General features: G+C 53.7%; 3 protein-coding genes across 3 annotated transcripts; 2 read left to right on the top strand and 1 right to left on the bottom strand.

Moving 5' to 3' along the window:
• Positions 1–372: 372 nt before the first annotated feature.
• On the top strand, positions 373–5,166 carry MAA_01642 (fatty acid synthase subunit alpha reductase; the record flags this gene model as incomplete). Its single annotated transcript, XM_007819640.1, has 1 exon — positions 373–5,166. One exon carries the CDS (start codon positions 373–375, stop codon positions 5,164–5,166), a length of 4,794 nt encoding a protein of 1,597 aa, XP_007817831.1.
• A 1,655-nt stretch (positions 5,167–6,821) lies between these two features.
• On the bottom strand, positions 6,822–8,149 carry MAA_01641 (Ankyrin repeat protein; the record flags this gene model as incomplete). Its single annotated transcript, XM_007819639.1, has 3 exons — positions 6,822–7,421; positions 7,484–7,989; positions 8,056–8,149. The coding sequence occupies 3 exons, from the start codon at positions 8,147–8,149 to the stop codon at positions 6,822–6,824; spliced, it is 1,200 nt and encodes a 399-aa protein (XP_007817830.1).
• Positions 8,150–10,019: 1,870 nt separating this feature from the next.
• MAA_01640 (glycosyltransferase family 28 domain-containing protein) lies at positions 10,020–13,782 on the top strand (the record flags this gene model as incomplete). The annotated part of the gene is made up of 8 exons (XM_007819638.2): positions 10,020–10,282; positions 10,357–10,523; positions 10,578–11,211; positions 11,265–11,501; positions 11,571–12,338; positions 12,394–12,865; positions 12,922–13,363; positions 13,493–13,782. The coding sequence occupies 8 exons, from the start codon at positions 10,020–10,022 to the stop codon at positions 13,780–13,782; spliced, it is 3,273 nt and encodes a 1,090-aa protein (XP_007817829.2).
• Between the last annotated feature and the right edge of the window lie 212 nt (positions 13,783–13,994).

Raw genomic sequence — 13,994 nt, 5'->3', positions numbered from 1 at the left:
GCCACTGCTCACACCTGAAATGGCGTGTAATATCTGTGGGGCACCGACCTAATATCTTTTATGCTAAGGCGACGCCTTGTCATAAGCCAGTGTCAAGTCATCCGACAAGGACTTTGACCTAGTGCATCAGCAGTTGTCTGTATTGTAAGCGGAAGTGAATCTGGTTTGTTTCAAATCATGCCAAAATTAGCTAACACCTGCTCAGCAAGTAATACCAAAAAAGACGTCCATATTTTCCACCCTTGGTGGATGCGAAAGACGTTGGGCCAGGTTTATTTGGTTGATCGATACACGACCTGAACCCTTGCAGCAAAACAACAAATTTACTGCATCGTTTTTGTTCGATTTTGCATCTTGAATTCCACTGTTAGAATGCATACAGCAGTTTCTGCGTCAGAGGCGGCGCTTCAGAAAGACAATGAAGTGGCCTGCACGCTTCTCATTGAGCTTCTGGCCCATCAGTTTTGTTATCCCGTCCAATGGATCAAGACGCAAGATCTTATTCTGGGAGACAAGGAGACGAACCGAGTGGTGGAACTGGGTCCAGGTAATACATTGGTCAAGATGGCCGAACGGACTATAGCGCAAAAGTATGCGCAACAAGACGCTGCGGCAAACATCTCGCGACAATTGTTAAGTTTTCAGCAAAATTACGATCAAATATCCTACGAGCAAAGGACTGTGAATCCATCATCACACGAAAAGACTGAAGACGCATCTGGGGGATCTGAGCCGAAGCCCAGCACGTTGGCACAGAGTCCTTCGCCCCCAGAAAGTGCGCCAGCCACCGTCGTTCAACAGTCTACTGTCATGGCAGTCGAGTTGGAAGATGAGCCAGCAAGCGTAATCGATATTACTACAACCATTGTCTGCTTGGGCCTAAAAAAGCCACTGGATGGTGTTGATACGACCAAATCCATAAGGGCGCTTTCCGGAGGTCGCTCGACTCTGCAAAATGAGATTGTTGGAGATCTCGGGGCCGAGTTTGGTGCTATACCAGATGGTGCAGAGGACATGTCCATCGACGATTTCTGCTCTTTAGTACAAGGCACCTTTGCTGGAAAGCTGGGGGCCAAGTGTTGCTCGGCAATCGAGAAGATGACCTCACACAAGTTTAGCGGATCATTCCAGGGTTCCGGAATACGCAAGTATCTTAAGAAACAATGGGGACTCGGTCCTGGCCGTCAGGATAGTGTACTACTCGCGGCTTTGGCGTCACAACCGCAAGCCAGGCTACAGAATCATGACGAGGCCAAGGTCTTTATCGACGGCATAGTCCAGCAATATATTCAAAAAAAAGGTCTGGTCCTACCGGCTGAGTCGAGCTCTGCAGGTCCTTCTGCGGCCCAAACAATGGTCGGCGTTGAGGTCCTAGACTGCTTGGAAGAAAGGCAAAGAGCAGTCCTTAGGGAGCAACTCCAACTCTATGCCAGACTCCTGGGCGTCGACCTTGATGCCCCGGAAGCTGCAAATGCCGCACTCCGCCAACGTATATCGGAACTGGAAGGGCAGCTGGACGAGTGGAATACTGAACATGGCGAAGCTTACGCATCTGGTTTGAAACCCATCTTTACACCACTGAAAGCACGCGTCTATGATTCTTGGTGGAACTGGGCCATGCAAGATCTCATGATGCTGATTTCCACGGCCACATCTGGGAGTCTGCGTGATATGGAACCGACCATGGATCGCCTGAAAAGAAATATGGTGCAAAAAGCTCACCCGAGGCTCGTATGCGCGATACGTCACTTTTCAAGTACGACGACAAACGCTCATGTGGCTGAAATCCCGCGCGACCTCTTATCCCGATGCGAGACGTCCGTGAATGAGATGCCGGTGATTTACTGGCACGACCAGTCGATGGCCCCCGTGACCAGCATCGATCAATCCGGCAAGATAGTCTACAGTGAGAGGCCTAGGGGAATGCGAATTGACGATGATGTGCTTCCAAGGATTGGCCGCAAAGTTTGCAATACTTGGGAGTACCTCGACAGTCTTTCATGCACGTTGCATCGAGTGCTGGCAGGCGCAAGAACAACCGGCCTCTCCTTCGCGGGCCGAAATATACTTGTTACAGGTGCAGGCGAAGGGTCTATTGGATGCAGTCTGGTTTCTAAATTGCTGTCCGCTGGTGCCCATGTCATTGTTACCAGCAGCTCCTACTCGCCCAGGGTGACTCGATTCTACCAACGCTTGTTCGCTGAGCACGGCAGCAAGGGCTCCAAACTGATACTCGTCCCTTTCAACCAGGCCAGTGTCCGTGATGTCGAAGCTTTGGTCACATACATCTATGACGACGGCGGCCTTGACATGGATCTCGACTATGTCATCCCGTTTGCGGCCATCTCGGAGAATGGTCGAAATATGGACAACATCGACTCGCGCAGTGAGCTTGCTCATCGAGTAATGCTCACAAACACAATTAGACTAGTGGGAAGAGTCAAACACCATAAAGAATCCAAGAAAATCCTTACGCGCCCAGCGCAAGTGATTCTTCCTCTGTCACCCAACCACGGAACATTTGGTGGCGATGGTCTCTATGCAGAGTCCAAGCTCGGCCTGGAGTCGTTCTTTGATAAATTCTACTCGGAAGACTGGTCAGACTATTTACTCATATGTGGTGCGCTTATCGGCTGGACGCGAGGAACATCGTTGATGTCTGACAATGACATTGTTTCCGAGGGCATTGAGAAACATGGTATGCGTACATACTCGCAGGATGAGATGGCGCTCCAGATCATGGCATTGATGGATCCAGCCATTGTGTCTTTGTGTACTGACGAGCCGCTCCTCGCTGATTTAAGCGGCGGCATGGCCCAAATAGCCGACCTGAAGGGTGTTGTCACCGGGATTCGAGACGCCGTCAATCAGCTGAGCGAAGACAGGCGCATGATGAGACTTGAGGCGCTCTCTGATGCTCACGCAGTGAGTATGGAAGAGGAAATCGAAACACAAGCCAACATTGACTTTAATTTCCCTGCGCTCCCCGACTGGAAAACCGAAATCATGCCCATGGCGGACCAGCTGAAGGGCATGGTTGATCTTGACCACGTAGTTGTCGTCGCAGGCTTTGCTGAAATAGGGCCGTGGGGCAACTCGAGAACCAGATGGGACATGGAAGTCAACGGCTCTCTGTCGCTAGAGTCGTGCGTCGAGTTGGCATGGATCATGGGCCTCATCAAGGCGCATTCGGGTATTGTGGACGGAAGGCCATTCTCAGGATGGATCGACAAGAGCACCAATAAGCCAATTGCCGACCGGGAAATCAAAGAGAAATATCACGACTTTATTCGTAAAAACTGTGGTCTGCGTTATGCGGAGAGTAAACCAGATTCACCCTCATGGAAGGGCATGGAGTCGCTGCACGAGATCGAGATTTCCAAAGACCATGAGCCAGTCGAGGTGAGCAATGAAACCGCAACCCAGCTGAAAAACGTGCATGGCGACAACTTGATCGTCATATCCAATGAAGAAACAGGCCAGTCAAAGATTGTGCTGAAAAAGGGGGCGAAAATCATGATACCCAAGCTGCTGCGGACGCAACATACCGTCGCTGGCCAAGTCCCTGCGGGCTGGAATCCCAGCACGTATGGCATCCCCGAAGAAATCATCGGCCAAGTCGATCCAGTGACTCTTTTTGCGCTGGTCGCCTCGGCCGAAGCCCTCCAGTCTGCGGGCATATCCGATGCTTACGAGCTCTACGAGCACTTGCATGTAAGTGAGGTGGCGAATTGCACGGGATCTGGTTTCGGGGGAAGTGCCAGCATACGAAAAATGTTCAAGGGGCGCTATCAAGATCAGCCGGCAGCAAAGGATATCCTTGCCGAGTCCTTCATCAGCTCCACCAGCGCCTGGATAAACATGCTTCTCATGTCGTCTGCCGGACCTAACAAGACGCCGGTGGGAGCATGTGCCACTGCGCTGGAGTCTCTAGACACTGCCTTTGATCTGATACAGGCCGGAAAGGCCAAGATGTGTTTGGTGGGCGGCTTCGACGATATGCTGAAGGAAATTTCCGACGAGTTTGCCAATCTCAAGGCTACAGTCGACGCGGATGATGATGCCGCAAGAGGCCGGGAGCCGTCCGAGATGAGCCGGCCAGCCACGTCGACTCGCAACGGCTTTGTGGAGTCGGAAGGCGCAGGAGTTCAAATTGTTACCTCGGCCAATGTCGCTCTCGAGATGGGCTTGCCGATTCATGCCGTGATTACATTGACGCGGACAGCAATGGACGGAGCCAGTAGGTCAATTCCCGCACCGGGCCAGGGACTCTTGGGCTCAGCCGCTCAAACGCAAAGTAAATACGACTCCCCGTTGATGAGCATGGCATACCGCAAGCGTTCGCTGCGAAAAAGGCTACAGCAAGCCGCCGAGATGCGCGAGCTGCAGATTTCTGACCTAGGGGAGGAGATTGCCCGTCTGAAGCAGCAAGGCTGCGCTTTCGACGAGGCCGACTATGTCCAACATCGCATGGCTAGCATCGAGCAAGACGCAAAGCGCGACCGAGCAGAAGCACTGAAACTCTATGGTAATCACTTTTGGATCCATGATGGCCGCATCTCACCGATTCGAGGCGCTCTTGCTGTTTGGGGCCTGACAATCGACGACATTGACGTTGTTTCCTTCCACGGTACCTCGACAAAGGCAAACGAGAAGAATGAATCGTCCGTCATCAATGAGCAATTCAAGCACCTCGGTCGCACAAACGGCAATATAGTCCCCGTCGTTTGCCAAAAGTTCCTCACTGGGCATCCAAAGGGAGCCGCTGGAGCTTGGATGCTCAACGGCTGCATGCAGCTCATGGCTGATGGAAGAATTCCAGGCAACCGCAACGCCGACAACATCGATGCGGCACTGCAGCAGTATGACTACCTCGTGTTTCCCAACAAGACAATTGAAAAGCCAGAGGTCAAGGCCTTTGTCGTCCAATCGTTTGGCTTTGGCCAGAAGGGCGCCATGGCCATTGGTGTCAACCCCAAGTATCTTTATGCGACGCTGGATGAAGATGATTTCATGGCGTATAAGCAAAAACGCCAGGTACGCGAGCGGCGATCAAACAGAGTGTCTAGCGAGAGATTTTGCAATAATTCGATATTTCAAGCAAAGGATGAGGCGCCCTACGCTGCTGCGGACCGTTCGAGGGTGCTCTTAAGAGCAGAAGCATAAATTGACCAGAGGCAAACCCGGAAAAAAAGTGTATTGACGAATGATCTTGGCGCTGGACTCTACGGCATGGGACGAAAGTCGATGGGCAATAAAGGAGAAGGAATGAAATGGGGATCGTCACTGGGAGGCGGAGACAGCTGCATACTTGAAATGTATTTGCTCTATTTGGTGATTCTTATTTGACTTGAATTTTTGTGAGATATTGGTACATACGTAGCACATTTTTGCGCGATTGCGATATGGTGATAGATTCAAGCACGCTACAGAAGATTCTAAAAGGCTACCTAGGTAGTCTTAGTCTTATCGCCATCTTGTCGATGTGAGTGGTATTTCCTATTGGACATATTGAACAAGGAAGACGCAAGAAAGTTGATGTGTAGTCGCCCCAATGTGCCTGGTGTTGAACCCAACTTGGTTGCCTGCGAGTTGTTTTTGGTCTCAAATCTTCTCACACCGAATATTCCAAATCATGACCTACACCCATGTTTTGGCGCGACGAGTGACGCAAAAAAATTACAGAAATCTCGCTTATCTCTGCCGGTAACATAGCAGCCAGCACAATGCTTGGGTGCGCCACCAGTCTTGTCGACCAATATATCTCACCGTGCCCATACCCTGCACGTATCCTGGTACATTACCGACCCCTTATTGCTTATAGGCGTGGGTTGGGCTTTTTGGCACGAGGTATTTTCGCCAGGCTGGCAACACTGTCGGCTGAGCAAGTCGTGCCATGTGGCGGCTTACGCACAATGAAGGGTCCCCCTCGCCTTTTGTCTACAAACAATCAGGGTCCATCATTCAATGTTTGGCAAAACCTGCCGGTAAGACTAGATTTGTCGGCGGAAAGCACCCCTTTCGGCGAGGGTGATGAGGTGCAATGCTTGATTGGCCTCTTTCTGTCATTTGTCCCCTGCGGCCCCCAAAAGTACAAACGAGCAGACGGGCGAGAAAGTAGGAGCTTCTCAATATTGGAGAGACTATGGGCAGGGGTGTCGTGGCGGACACCAGAATGAACATTGAAGGATCTGGTCCTTGGGTAGGCGACTAGGCGCGCTGACAAGGGCAACATTGAAGTGACCTTGGAACGAGCATCGCCTAGAGAGAGTCCATTGGCTACCAGCAGACCGGGCCGGCCGCCGGGCTGCAAGTCCCATTGAATGCATCTTTGTCTGCGTGACGAGGTATTGGCGCTGCATAGAATATTGGTGATGATAGTGCATCGTCTTACAGGATTTGGTGCAAAAACAGATATAGAAACGATTGGATAAGCATGTGCATACATGTATTGACATGAATGATATTTATGCATGTCAAAGCAACTGGCTGGGGGGCTGAACAACCGGAGTGGCCGTGCCGCTAGCCGCGCCTTCCGTCCAGCTGGCAAAGTCAGTGACTGGACGGCTGAACGGTGCACCTGACTGGGCGGCAGAGCCCGTCGACTAAGAGAACCGTTGACCGTTGACGTCCAAGGCCATTGGCTCGGAAGGCTATCAGGGCCCTCCGCTTACGGCAATAAGCACTAGCGCCCGCCGACGTTGCCTGAAATGGAAAAACCAACGAAACACTAAGGCACATTGGAACATTATCTGACACTCGTCTAGTCGATACATGTCGAGAACTATTGCGCCGGACCGGCTACCAGGCACACGTATTAGTCATTTCGTCTTGGCATCAATGTCGACCCCCCTCGCCAGCAGCATCCGCACAACCCCATCCCGGCCGTTCTCAGCCGCCAGATGCAGCGCTGTCCTGCCGCTGCTGTCCTTGGCGTTGACCTTGACCCCGCTGTCGAGCAGGAGCTGGATAACCTCTTCCCAGCCGCCGCGCACCGCAGCGTGGAGCGGCGTCGATCCCCGGTGGTCCACCGCCTCCAGGAACGCCCGGTGATCGAGCAGCACCTGCACCGTTGCGCCGTGTCCCTCGCGCGCCGCCAGGCAGAGCGCCGTCTGCCCAGCCCCGTCTCGCGACTCAATGTAGGCCCCGCGCCTCAGGAGGAGCGCGACGACGCCGTGGCATCCCCGGAGCGAGGCGATGTGGAGTGCCGTCAGGCCCGCCGCGCTCGTCCCCTCAATGTCGGCGCCCTTGTCGAGCATCATGCCGATGATGGACTCGTGCGCGAAGAAGGCGGCCGTGTGCAGTGCCGTCAGCCCGTCGGCCGGCCTCCAGTCTCGCGATGCGTCCGTCGAGCGTGAGTCTGATGTCGGCAAGGCCAGGGCGTGGTTGTTCGTCAGTGCTGGGCTCGCCTGCCGGTTGTCCTGCAATGCTGGTCAGTGTGAGCCGTTGGTGGGCGGTGCGCCAGATGGCGTGCGACTCTTACCTCGGACCAAGAATCTTCGAACAGTTCTTCGTACTGCCCCAGCTCGCCATGCTTGGCCAAGGTCACGGATGTGTTGACAAGGCCAAACGCTAATGAACCATCCTGCATCTGACACGGGGGACTGTAATTTTGTAATTCATCGTAGTGAGAAAATGGAAGGCTTTCCCGCGATCCGGTTGGGTTGGTGCCATGTGCCGCTGAAGTGGTATTCGGTATGGGAGTGAAGAAAGGAGCCTGGTCTTTGGATCCGGAATTTGTACCGAGACACATCTGAGACATGTGTTGGGAAGGACTGGTGTATATTGCCGAGTTTAAATAGTCGCTACAGCTAGTATCGGTGCCGCTGCCGCTCTCGCGATTCGTACTGCCGTCGCTGCTGCTGCCGCCGTGTGTGGTGGAAGTGCTGGAAGAACTGCTAGACTCGGGAGCTGAGACGGAGCAATGACACGACGGAGCATTCTCCGTTTCTAGCCTCTGTTGCTCCAGCAGCTCCTTCCTTTTCCTGCCTACAACCCCATAAGCATATGCGTCTACAGGATACAGAAACGTGTACTTGTTTCGTCTGGACGTACGATAATTGCGCTGAGCGACTCGGTTCTGGATACGCCGTCGTTCGACCGCGTCCCGTAAGACTGACCAGTCATCTGATTTCTGTGTGATATCCATGGTAGGTCTGTATTGATTGAGTTTCAGAGCAAAGGTAAAAAGGAGAGGGCAGTGCTGTGTCTGGTCAGTGCTCCCTAGTTTCGTTGACTGTGGAACATCGCTTTCAAGACACCAGCGGCAAGACCTGGGGCTCAACTCTTTAAAGGCCGCTAACTAAAGATACCCTTTCCATCGGTCAAGACTTGACCCGAAACCTGGCGCATCTTCGGCGTCTGCTGGAAATGGTGTGATTGGGGGCATGTCACCCATCCACGTGGAGGCCACGGTTACCCCTGTCTGGCCAGATTTTGTTGTCAGAAAATAGAAGCCTCACAAAAGGCCTGACAGGGGAATGCAAGAGGATGGAGAATACATGCCTTCTTCCTCGATAGGGAATTTACCCTGGAAACACGGCAGCATGAGAACTAGCCTGGGCTGGGCTGAGTCAGGTTTTAGAGCTGCTAAATCAGAATCCTTCGGCATCATACATGGATAGCGCATCTGCATTTGGGTTAGGAGAGCGACCCTATGATGGTTTTGTCTGCATAGATGCCGAGCCAGGTCCGGGGAGGGTACCTTGCAGGCGTTCACGATGTTGGATCCTCCACCACTCTCATTGCCACGTTCCGTCGTGCCATCGACACACCCATTTAGTTGTAGGAAACACTATAGGACTTGATTGCCAATGTGAAGCTATTTCACAGAGACGGGGTTAACCTTGCCAACATATATGTACTCCTCGTTATTCTACTCCGTAGCAACGCCATGTCTGTCAGTGGCAAGCTGGGGTAAGCGGGGCGATATCCCCATTAGTTTGGCGATTTTAAACCATCAAGACCAGATAGGACGGATATCCCACGCAATGTACGGAGTAATCTGTCTTGTTGCGCTGGCATAGCACGTGGTTTGTTCAAGAGGATTCTCCCCATGAGGGGGTTGAGAGCCAAACGCCCTCGCTATTGGTGGAACATCACTCACAGTCATCAAGGAACCAACCGACCGAAACCAGGCTGATGATGGTACTCGAAATCATCAGGCTAGAGCGCTTTGGGATATTCGTGCTTGCTGCGCTGCAGGGGCTGCAGGGTCAGTGGTGCCGCACAGAGTTCAGCTCAGCCTCTCACCTGGAAACGGCGGCGATTTTGCTATTTAAAACAGAGGGCTGCCTGCCGTCGGTTTTTCCCGTCGCGTAGTGTCAAGTGGAACCCAGCTCGTTCTCGGCATGCATGTTCGAGAAAGCTCCGAGTGGCGCTCCTCGATGGCCAATGGCCAGGCATATACGGAGCAAGAGGCTCTCAATCGCTCGCAAGGGACTCGGGATAGAGTTAGAGACGGCAGCAAGCGAAATAATGGGCCTGGGGGTGATGCAGCTTCAGATGCTGCCAGCCGAGTCCATCAGGCGACAGAACAATGGCGCCTCCATCATGGATTCATGGCCGTGGCTCGAGAATGGAGACGAAGCCTGGTATTGTGACTTGTCTGGTTGTCCCAGCGTCAATACTATTATTGACTTATCCACAACAAGACGGGTCGCCCGGCACAGCTGACCCGTGCCACGTTTCGATGGACAAGGGCCCGGGTTGGTTGTTCTATTGTTTCAATGTTCCATGGACCATGACCAACATACGTTACCCCGGAAGTGTGCCGTTGGGATGAGTAAGATGCATGCATGTCAGATCCCCACCATGGGCCTTTTCGCCGTGTTGTGTCATCGTCAACTTTGGTATTATTTTTGCTCTGCTCGTTCCAACATTACTAGTACATTGTCCGTTCCGCTTGCGGCGCCGTGACGTCGTGACGGATCCATCGAATCCTTTCCGCATCTCGTGCGCATTGCCTCTGGAGCTGGTCTTCTTTTGAACTGGCTCTGCCCGTCGAATCCTGACTAGCTATGAATACGAATCGACACCCCGACGAGGCGGGCGCGAGACCCCAAAGGTCCCTCCCCGACGGTCATGATGAGAACGACGCGGCACCGCAACACCACATGGCCGATCCGTTTGCGCATGCGTATGCAAATGAAGTCCACCCTCCCTCGTATGAAGAGGCCCAGGCTTCAACAACAGGATGCGCGGGGGATCAGAAGACAATGTTTCCCTCCGTGCGGGCATCGAGCAGCAGTCCTGGCAATCATGCCGCTTCGAGCCAAGAAACGTATGTTGACCATATTTCGACCATGACAACCAAACAGAATTTTTCTTTATTTTTTAACAATAACAAAAAAACAGGAGGCAGCTTGACCAACGTCCATTGGACCCCGATTACTCTTACCAGCTTGGCGCGTCTGCAGAACCTACAGCTGAAGCGACGACAATCGGAGCAGCATTTCGAGATACACAAGACGAGCCAATGTCGCAGTCCTCTGAGACGGAGGGAACACGCGCGTTTGTCATTGGTAAGCGGCCACTTTAGGGTCTGTATTCAGAGGCCAGGCTGACGAGACATGGAGACGATGGACGCGTCGAGATGCACATTGACGAGTCGCGACTCATATCTAGAATCCTGTCCACGACATTACAAGCCGAGAACCGATCCCAGGAACAAAACCCGACAGCTCGACGCTCTTCTTCTCCCAGCCCTACTCAAGGCAAACTGCCAAGCAGCAAGGTGGTCCGGCTCAATGTCGTCATGCAGGTCGTAGGATCCCGTGGCGACGTCCAACCCTTTGTAGCTCTCGGAAAAGTCCTCAAGGACAAGTACGGCCACCGGGTCCGCTTGGCAACACACGGCGTCTTTCGCAAGTTTGTCACCGAGAATGGCCTGGAGTTTTTCGACATGGGCGGCGATCCAGTGCAGCTCATGGCCTTTATGGTGAAGAATCCAGGCCTGATCCCGGGCATCGATTCCATCGCCAGCGGTGACGTGGGGAAACGGCAGAAGGAAATGAAGGAAATCCTCATGGGCGCCTGGAGATCATGTTTCGAGGCTGGTGATGGCACCGGGCCGCCGCTGGAACAAGAGGGATTCCAGACGAGCGAAACCGAGATCCCCTTCATCGCAGATGCCATTATTGCGAACCCGCCTAGTTCCGGCCACATTCACATTGCCGAGAAGCTGGGGATTCCGTTGCACATCGTCTTCACGTACGTATCACCACCTGGGCGCTGAACATGTTGGACTAATGTCTGGTCAAAAGAATGCCATGGTCTCCAACGCTGTCGTTTCCTCATCCCCTTGCCAACATTGTATCAGTGACGACTGGCGAGCGGAGAGCCAATTTTCTCAGCTACGCACTGGTCGAAGTCTTGATGTGGCAAGGGCTTGGGGCCGTCATCAATCGCTTTAGAGAAAAGACTTTGTTTCTCGATCCCCTAAGTGACGTGACGGGGCCTGGAGTGGTCAGTCGCCTCCGGATACCACATTCGTATTGCTGGTGAGTTCACTTTCCCTATACTCTTATCGGCGCAGTCGTACAGCATCGTATTCATGTCCGGGGTGGCAGGTCGCCGGCTTTAATACCCAAGCCCGCGGATTGGGAGAATCACATTACCGTTTCGGGCTTCAGCTTCCTCCCCCTTTCGTCCACGTTCACGCCAGACGCGGACCTCGAGGCATTTCTCAAGGAGGGCCCTCCGCCTCTGTATATTGGCTTCGGATCCATTGTTCCTGCTGATCCCGACGGCCTGACCAGATTGCTATTTTCCGCCATCCAGCAGACGGGACAGCGTGCCCTTGTTTCCAAAGGCTGGGGCGGGCTCGGCAAAGACGACATGGACATTCCCGACGACGTCTTCATGCTCGGCAACGTCCCGCACGAGTGGCTCTTCGAGCGCGTCTCGTGCGTCGTGCACCACGGCGGCGCCGGCACCACGTCCACAGGTATCGCCAAGGGAAAGCCGACCATCGTGGTGCCATTCTTCGGCGACCAGCAGTTCTGGGGTAGTATGGTAGCCCGTGCCGGCGCAGGGCCGCCACCGATCCCCTTCAAACAGCTTACGGCGGAGAATCTTGCTTCGGCAATCCTCATGGCCATTGAGCCGGAGACAATGGAAGCCGCCAAGGTCCTGGGCCAGAAGCTATCCGGCGAGAACGGCCGAGAAACGGCGGCCGACGACTTCCACAAGGGACTCGACTTGGACACTATAAAATGCGACTTGTCACCGAGCCGCACGGCGGTGTGGAGAGTGTCCAAGACCAAGATCAAATTGAGCGCATTCGCTGCCACAGTCCTAGCTAATGCGGGGATTTTAAATATGAACAACCTCAAGCGGTTCGTGACAAGAGTTGCCGATGACCACAGATGAGAGGACCGCTAACCGTGTCAGGTACCACCCACGTTCGTACCACACCGTAGAAGGGTCCGTCGATCCTATTTCGGGTGGACTGGGGGCGATTCTAGGCCCTGTTGGGAGCCTGATGATGGGCATGATTGATATTCCACTTGATGTTGCCAAGGCAGTGGCGGTCAAGTCGACAAGCTCGCTCAATGACCAGGCCGAGGGCTCTCGTCCGGCACCAAGAGCTCATCCTGAGAAGCCAAATGCCGGCTCCCCAATTCACGCTGATCAAAGTCCCGCTCCCAGCTCCATCGAATCAAGCCAGCGTTCCTCAACCACCCCAGTGGACGCTGCTGATCCCCACGAGTTGAAGCTTCCACGACGGCCTACCAACGCGGAAGCTGACCCGTCCGGATCCGATCCGGCGCCCCCAACGCCGGTACGGAGAGAATCCGATAACAAGGAGAAGAAGAAGAGCATCAAGGAAAAAGTCACAGCTGCAAAGGCACGCATCTCCCTCGTCACTTTCCCACCCCCTCCAACATTTTGGCATCGGCTGACAAGTGCAAATACTAGGCCTTTGGCTTTGGCTTTTACAAGGAACTCTCGGGTAACGAACACATGGCTCGCTCCAGCTTTCTCCCCGATGTCAAGGGATCCATCAAGGACCATCCCAGCGGCTCGATAGGCTCGGACGCGGCGCTCGGCGCAGGCAAAGGGCTTGGGCGCATTGCCGCCATCGGCATGCGCATCCCCATGGATTTCGCCATGGGAATCAGCAGCGGGTTCCGCAACGCGCCCAAGCTGTACGGAGACACGACGGTGCGACCAGCCCACAAGGTGGAAGGGTTCAACAGCGGACTACAGGCTGCAACAAGGGAGTTTGGCTACGGGGTATACGACGGCGTGACGGGGCTGGTGTCGCAGCCGTACAATGGAGCCAAGAAGGAGGGCGTGTCTGGATTTTTCAAGGGCTTCGCAAAGGGCGTCGGCGGTGCCGTGTTGAAGCCCGGTGCCGGTAAGTCGAATCCCCTTGTTGCGTCGTCATGACTCTTCCTTTGCCTGGCTCCTCGACCATGGCGTCAAGGGCAGGCGCGGCATGGTGCTCCTTTTTTCAATTGACGCAGTGCTTGCTAACTTGGACCAGCGCTTTTTGGCATCCCCGGGTATGCATTCAAGGGCATTCACCAAGAGATACAGAACCATTTCGGCTCAGGCCTGGAGAGCTACATCATTTCTGTCCACACGGCCAAGGGCTTGAAGGAGTATGCTGACGCATCTGAGGACGAGAAGACGGAGATTGTGAATAAATGGCATTCGAAGGAGATGGAGCAAAAAATGTCCAAGCCTGGAATTATAGACAGATGGCAATCGGTACAGAGGTCGCGAAGGCAGTGGAAGGAAGACGAGGAACGCGAGTCAAGAGTTGAGAATTAGTCGCTTCTGTACAATTGTCACCACCTGGCAGTAATGCGTCGCAATGCGTCACAAATAAAACAAATGGTAAGCAACTGTTGTCGCGGCAGCATGTCCCCGGCTAGTTTTAAGTCGTGCGAATTATTCGTCTCCTCACCCAGCGTTGCAACGCTTTGAAGAATATATTCGAGTCATGTTTTCTGGAGTGTCCAGCATGACACGACACACGAAGG

This window comes from Metarhizium robertsii (assembly GCF_000187425.2).
Source record: "Metarhizium robertsii ARSEF 23 chromosome Unknown MAA_Scf_1, whole genome shotgun sequence".
NCBI lineage: Eukaryota > Fungi > Ascomycota > Sordariomycetes > Hypocreales > Clavicipitaceae > Metarhizium > Metarhizium robertsii.
This window is presented reverse-complemented; position numbering and strand designations above follow the sequence as displayed.